This window comes from Nanorana parkeri, unplaced genomic scaffold (assembly GCF_000935625.1).
Source record: "Nanorana parkeri isolate BGI_ZX_2015 unplaced genomic scaffold, ASM93562v1 scaffold1290, whole genome shotgun sequence".
NCBI lineage: Eukaryota > Metazoa > Chordata > Amphibia > Anura > Dicroglossidae > Nanorana > Nanorana parkeri.
The window spans coordinates 200,750-214,596 of NW_017307558.1; the positions used below are offsets into that span (position 1 = coordinate 200,750).

At 40.0% G+C, this 13,847-nt stretch overlaps 1 protein-coding gene across 1 annotated transcript in view; it reads left to right on the top strand.

Moving 5' to 3' along the window:
* LOC108797512 (interferon regulatory factor 5-like) overlaps positions 1-13,847 on the top strand; it is a 21,722-nt gene that overhangs the window by 4,174 nt on the left and 3,701 nt on the right. Inside the window, exons 3-6 of the mRNA XM_018569121.1 lie at positions 869-1,049; positions 9,061-9,249; positions 10,598-10,672; positions 12,629-12,997. Of these exons, the coding sequence (XP_018424623.1) occupies positions 869-1,049; positions 9,061-9,249; positions 10,598-10,672; positions 12,629-12,997 (814 nt within the window). The remainder of the gene's footprint in view (positions 1-868; positions 1,050-9,060; positions 9,250-10,597; positions 10,673-12,628; positions 12,998-13,847) is intronic.

Sequence of the window (13,847 nt, forward strand, 5' to 3'; positions counted from 1 at the left end):
GGGGGGGGAGTGTACCCTTAAATGGGCTTTCATGTGTAGTCCAGTGAGTTCTAGAGCGTTTGCATGCATTGTGTTGTGTGTGATGTGTTTTGGTGCGTTCCAGAGCAGAAAAAATACCATTCGAATACATTGGATGCATTTTTTATGCGTTCTCAAACTGCTCTGCTCTGCATCTGCTCCATACTTGGTGTGAACAAGCCTTAGACAGCCAGCTATCTACCAGCTACATGAATATTAAAGCTCAAAGTACAGACATCCAGATGGGCACCAAACTGCAGAATGAAAGAGTCCAAAGTGTTTGTTTGTAATAAAGTCACATACATAAGCCAATGCATTTTGGAGGCTGCACAACTCTCCCGTCATCAGGGATTTAAAAAAATGGAATGAAAAATTGAATTGACTCAAAAGTAACCAATTGGATCTACATTAGGTAGAATACTGCTAGGATAAGCACTTTAACAAAGAATTCAGCAGCAGTAATCATTAATATAATAGCTGGCAGGGAACAATTCTCTATCCACACTTACTGTACAGAGATAATGCTGCTGATTCTGGCTGTACAGAATTACAAATCCTTTGGCATGTAAATCAGTAAACATACACAGTATGTATTTGAACTGTGTATTAAATTGTGTGTGTATGGTTTAACTTTAGGCTTCCTCTCCAGAAGCCGCCCCCCCCCCATCTCCATTTATACTTTTATAGCAATGGTTAAAAACTGTTACACGTGGCATATCAGATGTATGCTTGTTCCACCCAAACATGCAAGCATGCAGCAAGATTAGGACAAGTAGTTCTAACACATTTACTGTAAAACAATGCTATCTTTTAATACCTATAATATTCTTATGTCTCATGGCATTTATAGGACTGGGCTATTGACAGTGGCTGTTATGACCCAACAAGGCATAAAGCAGACCCTGCAAGATGGAAGAGAAATTTTCGTTCAGCATTGAATCAGAAAGACAGCATCCATTTGGTTGAGGACAACAGCTCAAACTCCACTGTTCCTCACAAAGTGTTCGAGATCACAAGAAAAGACACTGAGTGTAAGGACACATCATGGGTCTTCTGTTCTGTTCTATAGACATAGATGGCTGTTACGTTACATTCTATAGATATAAATGGGTCTTATGTTCTGTTCTATAGACAAACAAGGGTTTTATGTTCTGTTCTATAGATATACTGTATATGGGTCCCATGTTCTGTTCTAAAGACATAGATGGCTGTTACGTTACGTTCTATAGACATAGATGGGTCTTATGTTCTGTTCTATAGACATAGATGGGTCTTATGTTCTGTTCTATAGATATGTATGGGTCCCATGTTGTAATGTATAGGCATACATGGTTCTTATGATCTGTTCTATAGACATATATGGGTCTTATGTTCTGATCTACAAGCATTAATGGGCCCTATGTTCTGTTCTATAGATATATATGGGTCTTATGTTCTGTTCTATAGACATAGATGGATCTATCGTTGTGTTCTATATACATAGATGTTTTTTGCATTCTGTTCTATAGACATTGATGGGTCTTTTGTTCTGTTCTATAGACCTATATGAGTTTTCCATTTTTTTCTAGAGACATAGATGGGTCTTCAGTTCTGTTCTATAGACATAGATGGGTCTTATGTTCTGTTCTATAGATATACAGTACGTGGGTCTTATGATTTGTGCTATAGACCTATATGGGTCTTCTGATCTGTTCTAAAGACATAAGTGGTCCCATGTTCTGTTCTAAAGACATATATGGGTCTTCTTTTCTGAAGACATAGATGGGTCCCATGTTCTGTTCTATAGACATCGATGGGTCTGATGTTCAGATGTAGATATACAGTACATGGGTCTTATGATCTGGCCTATAGACCTCTATGGGTCTTATGATATGGTCTATAGACCTCTATGGGTCTTATGATCTGGCCTATAGACCTCTATGGGTCTTATGATATGGTCTATAGACCTCTATGGGTCTTATGATCTGGCCTATAGACCTCTATGGGTCTTATGATCTGGCCTATAGACATAGATGGGTCTTATGATCTGGCCTATAGACATAGATGGGACCTATGTTCTGTTCTAGCTGGACCCATGCAAGTTTTAAGAAATAATTTAAATAAAAAATGTTTAAATTAATAATTTAAATTAAAGAAATAATTCAAATAGTTTAAATAAATAATTTCTGGAGTTTAGCCCTAAATATAGTATCCCCAGGATTTGTTCAGACATGGATTAAAGTGGAACTATTGGCAAAATAAAAAAATGTAATAGTTGAATCACCATTTGATCCTGACAGAGAATCCATTATTTTTCCACTTTTTTGTAATAGAGTGTTCAAAGCTGTTCATTCTGCAGTACAATCGCAGAGCATTGTTGTCACCCTGAGTACAGGACATTCTTAGATGGACATGCAGTTTAAAATCTATTAAACGCCTTTAGGGCAGGCCTTATGGCTAGCCTGGGGCAATATTTTTGCACTCCAGGCTTAAGGCCTGTCAGCGTTGTGCACTGACACTTATTTAATCATGCACTTTTTTTTATGCTCGAATACACCTTTTTTTTACTTCACAGAAGATGGAGGCCGCTGGTACCTTCGGGGGCCCCTTCCTGATGTCGGGGAGGAGATTCTGTGGCCTCTTTGGGTCCCCCTGACTCCTCCCACTCGGGGGTCTCTCTTCAGGAGAGCCCCCAACCCAGTACCTGGTGGACCTGTTTCAGCAGGTCCATGAGGAGAGGGGTCCACCAGCCTTCGGGTAAATGGACCTAAGCCGTCATTGCCCCTGTCAGGAGCCTTGCGCCCCGGGGGGTTCAGGAATTCAAGGCCCTTCCTCTTCGGAGGAGGACCAAAGCACCCTTGTGCAATTTTTTTTTTAGTGTGTGGTGATTTCACTACTCAATTTTTTTGTTCACGGGGTGAAGTAGTCTTCGATGCATGCATCACGGACCTAAAGAAAAAAAAAATGTATTAAGCGTGTGGCAAACACATTAAAGCTTAACTCCAGGTCACATATATCCTTTCTTATTTTTCCCATAGTTACACTTTAAGCTGTAAATCTTTTAAGGTACACTTTTCTCCTAAAGTTATTACTTATTAATATTACAGCATTGAGTAGCTTCTTATTTTAAAGCTCAAACCACCATGAGAGGAGTGTTATGTGTAACAGGAAGGTAGCGAGGCCAGTTTCAGAGCGCAGTCTGAACTAATGGCTTACAGTCTGCAATCTGCCTATGTGGCGGTAGATGGGAAACGTCAATGAGTACCCACTGCAGCTAGCAAGTCTAAACTTGTACCTAAACTTTGTACCTTTGCTAATGACAGCTTGGGCTGCCATTTACCACTTAGGAAACATGCACGCTTAGTCTGTGTTCTTTTCATGTCTATTACATTTTTACTTTTCCAGCAGTTACAGTTGTACCCAGTGAGCAGAGTTCTGGAACTGATGGCAGGACAGCTTTACAACAGTTGGGTTGTAGTAGCTCTCAGGCTGGTGACACAGTCATGGTGAGTCTTTCCACATTCATTGAATAGAGCTAAATTATAAGTCTATAATCACTTTTGGAATATGTACCTTGGGAAGTATTTTAGTAATAAAGCATAAAGGATGGATTGCAAAACATTTATATACAATTGGAAGGTCGGGAGCTAATAGTTGCATTAGTGAAATAAATGAACTTTGCACGATATTCTAATTATTCGAGTTTCACCTGTATATATATATATATATATACCATTGGGTACTTTAAAAATAGTAAACTGCAGCATGAGGATACCTAAAAGCCAATTTGAGTCAAATCTTTCTTTTTTTAATTTTGCATTACGGGTGACTTTAGACATCTGCAGTACAGTAATACACTTAAATTCACATTATGATGTGGTACCATTCATTTACAATAGCACCCCAACACACAGACACAGTAGATGGTAACACACCTGCATTACGGCACCCCACAATACACAGAGTGTGCAAGTATTTCTTTACACTTTTGCTCAAATGCTTCAAGTCATCAAGTCATCCAAACAGCTGGCTCCAACTGTCTCAGTTCCCCTTTCCTGAACTTCCTGTTCAGAACAAGATCACAAGGGAAAGAGCAGTCTCCAGCAGCTGGAATGCATAGCAGGGAGTGGCACGCCTTGCTGTGCCTTTGTGTTTTGGAGACACACACAGTTTACTAGCACACACATTGGGCCCATAGGATCCTGCAAGGAAAAGGAGTCACCCTTAAACAGGGGACCAGCTGATTCTGCAGGAAACTAAAACTTTTAAACATTAAGAAGCAGCATCCATTGTAAGTGATTTAATCAGCATTTGATTTGCTTACAAACATTTTCAGGGTTATTCACAAAAGGGTGAAGAGTTTGGAGAAGGCAGGAGAAGTGAACAATGTAGGACAACATAGCTGAACTGGAAAGGGCGCTGAATTTTTCCAAATCAGCTACAGGTATTCCTCACTTAACGACCGAGTTCCGTTCCTACGACCAGGTAGTTAAACGGATTGGTCGTTAAGTGAGGAACTCTATACAGTACTGTACTGCATTAGTACAGTACTGTATAGCGTTGCCGATGTACAGTACCGAACAGTGTACTGTGCATCGGGCAATGAAAACACTTACCGGGACCCGCAGTGAAGATCGGAGGACACCACTTCCGCCGGCGACGCGGCGCACTGACGTTGACGCGCAAGGTCGGAGGTCGATCGGCGGTCCGTCGTAAGTGCGAGTGGTCGCAAAACAGGTAAGTCGGTAAGCGAGGAACATCTGTATTTTGGCCTAGATTGTTCACTTCTCCTGCCTTCTCCAAACTCTTCAACCTTTTGTGAATAACAATGTTTGACTTTAATATCACTTTAAGGTTTAGGACTTTTGTAGGGTTTTCAATACTCACACACAAACAAACTCACGGCCACTATACCAGTCAAGAGTTTGTTTACATTCTACAGTAATATGCCACAAATTAATAAATATAATATCATTATATTATGTTTGTGTGCACTAAAATAAGTTTCAATGTATTTTTACACAGTATTTAATTTTTTTAATCAAATCACTTTTTATTGATTTTCAATAGTTTTTTGAAAGCAGACAAAGTATACAATAATTTGAACATTGTGTTACAACACAGTAATGTAAAGTAGAGGTGTATAACATTCAATGTTGCAGTTATAACTAGTAATATTTATAGTTTACATTTTACACAGTATTTTAAATAGTAGCGCAAACCGTGTGACAGACAAAAATTGCAGCCACCACCATTTTATTCTATAATGTCTTTCCTTTCTGAACATTTAAAATTTTTAGTGGTTTTAAGTGCATGTACAATATGTGCATTTTAGTATGTGTTTTCAAAATGAAAACAATTACCCAAAAGCGAAAAGGGTTAAAAGTCAGACAAATGCACTTCTTAATCTCCAATCCATGGATTTAAGCTTGCTTTCCCCTGCTCCTGAATTCCATATAGATGGCTATCCAACTGACAAATCTGCACGTTCTTCTAGCAGCAGGAAGAGACTTCTCATAGTGTTATAGGTTTAATATAAAAAAAATGGTTACAACAGCAGGGAACACTCATGTGACATACTGTATGTGCCTTTGGCACTATCAAGTAATCCCATGTGTATGCAGGGCCTCTGTTAGCTAATACAAGATCACAGCCATGGTCCCTGGTGTCCAATGTCTCACTCAGTATCATGCGTGTACCAACATGTCTTCAAGCCTCACCTAATGTATTTTGTCACCAGAACTTTTTCAGAGGCACTCTGTGTTTTTTTTTCTATTATTCAAGATTGCACATAGAGATACAGAAGGTTGGAGCATTTCTCAACCCTTTTAACAAGGAAGAACCGTTGGAATAATGTTCAGGTCTCAGGGAACCTCTGCCAATAATTACTATATCACTGCATTAGTGGTCACTGGGCAGAATGCCCCTTTTATGGGTGGTCATTGGGAAGAATTCCCCTTACATCAAGATTCATTGGGAAGAATGCCCCTTACATTGATGGTCAATGGGAAGAATGTCCCTTACATTGGTGGTCAATGTATTTAATGCCCCTTACATCGGGGTTCATTGGGAAGAATTCCCCTTACATTGGTGGAAGGTCGATCGGCGGTCCGTCGTAAGTGCGAGTGGTCGCAAAACAGGTAAGTCGGTAAGCGAGGAACATCTGTATTTTGGCCTAGATTGTTCACTTCTCCTGCCTTCTCCAAACTCTTCAACCTTTTGTGAATAACAATGTTTGACTTTAATATCACTTTAAGGTTTAGGACTTTTGTAGGGTTTTCAATACTCACACACAAACAAACTCACGGCCACTATACCAGTCAAGAGTTTGTTTACATTCTACAGTAATATGCCACAAATTAATAAATATAATATCATTATATTATGTTTGTGTGCACTAAAATAAGTTTCAATGTATTTTTACACAGTATTTAATTTTTTTAATCAAATCACTTTTTATTGATTTTCAATAGTTTTTTGAAAGCAGACAAAGTATACAATAATTTGAACATTGTGTTACAACACAGTAATGTAAAGTAGAGGTGTATAACATTCAATGTTGCAGTTATAACTAGTAATATTTATAGTTTACATTTTACACAGTATTTTAAATAGTAGCGCAAACCGTGTGACAGACAAAAATTGCAGCCACCACCATTTTATTCTATAATGTCTTTCCTTTCTGAACATTTAAAATTTTTAGTGGTTTTAAGTGCATGTACAATATGTGCATTTTAGTATGTGTTTTCAAAATGAAAACAATTACCCAAAAGCGAAAAGGGTTAAAAGTCAGACAAATGCACTTCTTAATCTCCAATCCATGGATTTAAGCTTGCTTTCCCCTGCTCCTGAATTCCATATAGATGGCTATCCAACTGACAAATCTGCACGTTCTTCTAGCAGCAGGAAGAGACTTCTCATAGTGTTATAGGTTTAATATAAAAAAAATGGTTACAACAGCAGGGAACACTCATGTGACATACTGTATGTGCCTTTGGCACTATCAAGTAATCCCATGTGTATGCAGGGCCTCTGTTAGCTAATACAAGATCACAGCCATGGTCCCTGGTGTCCAATGTCTCACTCAGTATCATGCGTGTACCAACATGTCTTCAAGCCTCACCTAATGTATTTTGTCACCAGAACTTTTTCAGAGGCACTCTGTGTTTTTTTTTCTATTATTCAAGATTGCACATAGAGATACAGAAGGTTGGAGCATTTCTCAACCCTTTTAACAAGGAAGAACCGTTGGAATAATGTTCAGGTCTCAGGGAACCTCTGCCAATAATTACTATATCACTGCATTAGTGGTCACTGGGCAGAATGCCCCTTTTATGGGTGGTCATTGGGAAGAATTCCCCTTACATCAAGATTCATTGGGAAGAATGCCCCTTACATTGATGGTCAATGGGAAGAATGTCCCTTACATTGGTGGTCAATGTATTTAATGCCCCTTACATCGGGGTTCATTGGGAAGAATTCCCCTTACATTGGTGGTTAACGGGAAGAATGCTCCTTACATTGGTGGTCATTGGGAAGAATGCCCCTTACATCGGTGGTCAGTGGAAATAATGCCCCTCAAATTGGTGGTCAGTGGGAAGAATGCCCCTTACATTGGTAGTCAATGGGAAGAATGCCCCTTACATTGGTGGTCAGTGGGAAGAATGATCCCATTACAGACATGTAACATGATCATTGGTGTTAGTGGTTACATGTCTGAGAGTCAGAAGTTGCTGATTACTTTTGGAATCCCTAGTAACCTCTGGAGGAACCCAAGGGTTGAGAAAGGCTGGATAATTATTTTGTTTTGTTTGATTTACACATATTATTTTTTTACATGTTGTAGTTTTGTATGCTGCCTATTAATATTTGTAGGTATTGCTACCTACAAATACTGCCTGCTCCCACAAAGGATATATCTGTATCTGGACAGAATGATCTCCCCTTGCTTTCTGTGCTGTCTAGAACCCATGAATCGGACAGTTGGACTTACGAGTAGAAATCTCCCTGATGGGGACGCAGTTATACAAAGATGATAAAAGGGTCTAACTATTTATTATTATTTATATATAAACCAGGGAAAACATTACATTTGGGGCAGGTTGCTGTAGATCTAATTTCTGGCTGTTTTTTTCCTCATTATCAGCAAATGTTAATGTTAGAACAACTGGATCACCTACAGCTTCACCAAGATAATGCAGGTAAAATGTTTTCTTATACAAAGGCATTTACTGATATAATGTATTATATTTAATAAGGACAGTGCCAAAGAGTGATAACTAGCATCAGATTCAGTGAAAGATAAAAATAAAAAGCATAATAAGTCCAAAAGTGCAATCAGATGTTTCAAAATATATTTTGGCTAGATGCTGGCAAGTTAACTCAACCAATTTATTTCGTCTTTTGAGTACTGCTCTTGATTTCTCTAGTTAGCCAGCCTGTTACAGATATTACAAAAACCATTGCAGATGGTTCCGACCTATGCCTTTCCTCAAATTCAAATGAATGGTCTGCCTTAACACAATGCACATTAACGCACATCATTGGACCGGATAGGGCTGAACAGGCTCTAGGCCCATTGCACAGCGTCTAATGACGCGCTGCCCGGCTTCCTGATTGGTTGGGAAACTGGCCAATCAGGAAGCTGTGCGCCGTGAAGCCGGCTTCATGATCCCTCGTCATCTCATGATATTTGTAATCTTTTATTTATGTATACTTATTTAGTTTTTTTCAGTGGTATGATTTAGTGGGGAAAATGATTAAACCCCCCCCCCCCCAGTTTTGACTGTGGTATCTTATGTGTCCCCCCTATATATTGTTCATAGAGTCGCCACTGCTTGAGGAACATTGCATTGGGGCAGCATAGAAAGTAAATCCGGCCCTGTGCGCATGCTGTATGTGTTGTGGTGCAATGCATTCTCAAAAATAGTGCAGGCACTTTATTGATAGTGCGGTAAGATCCCATGGGCACCTATCTGTAACCAAGACATTGGTAGTGGATGAACTGACCGTTTAAATGATCCTTTGTTTACTTACATTTCCTTTTTTCTTACGCATTTTCAGCATTATACTGTGATCTGGAGGATTTACAAAATGCTTATGCAATCCCGGATGCCATTGTACCTGATCAAGAAATTGATTACCATATTTCTTCATCACAAGTACCTACGGAAGGTGGCGCTGCTTACTATGAGGGTGCCTACGCTGTTGGCAGTGATGTTCCACCTGGCATGATTAATAAAGTACAAGCTGGTAGGTTATATAATAGACAGAATAGCTTTGAGATCACAGCACTACATTTTAGTTTTTGCTAACCTATACATTGTTTTAAAGAAAGAGTGTCTGTGTTACCCATAGCGAGCAGTCAGAATGTAGTTGTCATTGATTAAACATAGATTAGAAAATAAAATCATGCATTTGATTTATTGTTAAAGTGGAAGTCCAGTTTAATGTTTTTCTTAGTTTTGGACAGTGTAGGGAAGGGTTAGAACCTCAATCAGGATATTATTATTGCTGTCTCATGTTTTTCTCACTTCTTATCCCAGAGAAACTGGGAAGTGTGAAGAAATCTCCCCAAACTGAAGGAAAACCCCAGCATTGTTAGGTTCTGACCAGAGAGGCAGCAGCCTTGGACCCTAATAAGGAACTTTACCCATATCTTTAAAATAACAACAAACACACCTTTAGAAATGTTTGGTAATGACAATCTACAAACACATACTTCTAGATAATTGCCGGCTTTGTATTCTTTACTCGGTACCGAAATACCGATATCGGTGCATCCCTAGTTGTCATATCTTGGATTTCCCCCAGAGGCTGTCCCCCTCTCTCTCTTTGTGGAGCTCCATTTTAAGAGCAACACATCCACTGTTCCTTTTCTCTACTTTTATATCTACTCTTATACAGTACATGAAGACCCGCATTCACACATAAGTACAGGAGGATCTCCCCGACACACAGATATGTATGGAGAGTTGTATGACTCTGCATAAATGTCAATTTCCAGGTCCTTCTCCATTATGTAGACCTTGGCTCTACTTAGCGCATTAAGAAAGACAAAGAGAATTACAGTTCTTATCAGATATTTAAACTCCAGCTGTTTCCAAGTCAGTTTAAAAAATGAAAGGGAAATTATATTGTATAATATGTAGACCGTAGACTATTTTGTATATTCTACTGCATCCAACCTACACTGAATATAGTTTGCTTGCTGTCTTACTGTCATATAGCACTTGTAGAAGATCAGGCTTACACTCCATAGTTAACCGTAGACAGTTAGAGATTGACCCTGTAGACTCAAGCAAAATTTGACCACTTCCAGTGGAACATAGTGGTTGCTTAAAATGCCTGCACAGTCTTAATAAACCAAATAACATAAAGATTTTAAAATCTAGTGAGGGTTAGTCAAACAAAACTGGACGCTTGATTCCTACCTCCATATATACTATGACCTGGATGACTTAAAACCTTTTTAGACAGATACTTTTTACAAAGTTCATTATAACATTGTAGTTCCTAACACCATGACATTTCTCATATGGCTTGAGGAGTAGTTCACAAAAACAGCATTTGTAATCTTAATGCTCTCTATATTCAACAGGACAAGTTCAGCTGGTTCAAGAACAAGAAATATTTCAACAAAACATACTGGAACATTTTACCTACAACTCCTTTGGTGAGAATATACAAACTAATGTTTTAAGGACAATTGCATCAATCTTGGGTTCCATTCTTGAGAACTTCATAGGGTGAGAACTTCTGGCACCCTTTGGTTCTTCATGGAGTTAGCCTGAGTAAACACCAGTGCAGTTATAAGAAGAAGAAAAAAATCAGTAGTGTAGGGTAGGCACCCTCAGCACTCCAGCTGTGGTGAAACTCCAAATCCCATGAGGCATTGCAAGACTCGCATGAGTCCCAGAGGCCAAGGTTGCCTACCTCTTCAATAGTGCGTGTTGCAAATCTTACTAATATGTAAAGTAAAGACTTTGAAGATTTGTACTTTGGAAGCTGTGCCCAAGAACAGCAAGCAGAGTGCAAAGAACTAGTCACCAGTGCTGCATGTGGGCTCCGTGCGGGCACATTTCGAAAGAGAAGCAAGGCTTTGCTTCCTCATGTCAGAGCTTTTCCTGAATTATTGGGTGATCTACTGACTGGTGGGACAGTATTCTAGAAGGAGAGGTTGAAGGAGGCACACATCACATGTGGATGAAGCAGAAGCAGGCAGATCCCTGCAGTGCAGGTGCCAAGCATCTCCTTTTGAAAAGTATATGCACATACTGTTGTCATAGAGTATGACATAAAGAATGACATATAGTTTGCTAAAACACTGCATCATAAACAATTGCCTTTTTTTAAATAGAACATTTTTTTATCCTTTACTGCACATGTGTCAAACTCAAGGCCCAGGGGCCGAATCCGGCCGACCAGGCCATTTCCTAGACTTCTACTTTCAGATCTAGGTATTAAGTTATTACTAAAACCAGTAGATACATTTATACAGTCTTACAGACACCTTTAAGGGCAACCATAATGTTGATGCGGCCCACGATTAAATTGAGTTTGACACCCCTGCTTTACTGCATCTCAGCATTGCTGGCCTCCTGTAGACCCTTTGCTTATGCACACAGATGCATTGGGGTGTATGATGTGAAAATGTGGGCTTTCTTCTACCCAGGGGCTGCATACAAATGCCCATAGCCATGAACAACTGTATGTGGGTATATGCCGGTACTCATAAACCAGCATATAGTGTACAGACTTTTTACCTAAATACAGAAAGTCTTCATTCAGAGGATACATATGTAACCTATAAAGACATTTACACGAGCCTGGGCTTTCCCGGGCCATGAAAAAAGCCAGAATTTTCACTTTGTATGGCCCAGCATGTTTTCACATTGTATGGCCCAGCGTGAGCCCTAAAGGTTCACTGGACTGAAGCTTATATATTGTATACACAAAAAGGGGACATTCAGGTTGCTGGATATATGGTTTCAATGTTACGATGATACATTTTAGAACAAAATATATTTATTATCTTCCTGTAATGTGACCACCAAATAGCTAAAGCGGGCGGGTGTGATATAATTTGGATAGCATACTGATATACAATAAGATTAATACATTTTGGTCTCCTGCTGAGCGGAGAACGATTGAAAATGTTTGTAGAGATTAAAGCTCACCACACCTTACAGTTTAATTGTACAATCTCTTTATAAGCAGTACAAGGGCCTTCCTGATTGGTTACAAATTGATTGCATGTTTAGGTAGGTCCTCATATTACATTGTACAGAGAATTTATGGTTAGATTGTAATGTGTATGATGGCCCTTAGATCTACATTAACCTGGACCTAACCTGAACACTAACCATAAATGTCAGGGGACCATGATTAATGCTATGTCAGCAATAATATCAGTAATACTATAATCACTATGGAAGCAGTTGTGTATGTTTTAGACAGCGCCATTTGAGTAATGCAGGCAAACCCATGCTAAACTCTCCACGCCACAGTCAAAAGGTCCCATTGGCTGTTGGCAAATACCATTTGATACAATCATCACATGATGATGTATTTGCTGATTGATGGGTCTTAGTTTGCATGTAAAAAAAAATTCTTCCTCCATTCACTACAGAAACTGATTTTGAAGTCAACATTTATTACCGAGGAACCAAAGTTAAAAGCACAACGGTAACCAACCGAAATGGATTCTGCCTCACATCCAGACAACAGCCACCTCCGAACAGCTATTTAGAGGATGTGATTCTGCCCCAGGCTCAGAAACAAGTGAGCGACCAGATACTGATTCAAGCAGTGAACCTCATTCTGACCAGGCTGGATCAAGGAACCCTTGTGGAAGTCCGTGATGGGGCAATCTGTGCCAGGAGATTGGGCAACTGCCGTAGCTTCTGGGCCATAACAGATACACCAACCACAGTTCTGCCCAACCCAATAGACAAAAATGACTATAGTGTTTTGTACACTCTCCAGCAGTTTATGATCGGTATGTATAAAGCTGGCTGCACACATTATGGTTCTAATAGGAGGAAAGAGCAGAGTGACAGAGAGATAAGCTCATCAGGTCCTTAATGTCATTATGAACTGGAATGGCCATGAAAAACTATATACATTTTACATTTGAAGAGAGAGATACACTCCAGATAATCAGCAGCCCTACAGCATTTCCATTATCATTCTGATTGATAGCACAGAGCATGCAGGATCAGTGGAGGAAGTGCATTGTGGGAGGGGGCTCAGTTTTTCTACGCCAGCTAAGACCTGTTCAGCATTGCCATTCTGAAAAAGATAAAGTTGCCATACATAAGAATGATAAAGTGGAACTCCAGCTTTTTGTTTGCCATTTGTGTTTCCCCGGCTGTCCTTTTCAGGGCAGAATGACACTCTGCCCTTTTGTGCTGGCGGTGCAGGTCCAGGGGAAGGTAGGGGTAGTGTGGTGCTGGCAGTGCAGGCCGGGGGAAGCCACGCATGGTACCTAGGAGCTGGTTGGGATGCCAGCCAGAGCTCCTGGCAACCAGGGATGTCAATGAGCTGGGTGGGAAGCCAGCTAGAGAGTCACAGGTTGCTAAGAGCTCTTAGCAACCTGGGATGATCTAGCCGGCAAGGGGGTGGCAGGCACACCTGCCACCCACGGGACCTAATGAGTTGCCTCAGGCTGCCTCAATATTGGAATCCCACTGCTCACGGTATTCCAGGACTGAGTGGCGCTCATAGATTATTACATGAGCACCACTCAGTTCTGAAAGAATGCCTACCCTCAGGCACAGGAAGAAATGGAAGAAGAGGAAGTTCCACTGGTGTCACTGGCCCGACAAGAAGATTGCAGGAAAAAAAGG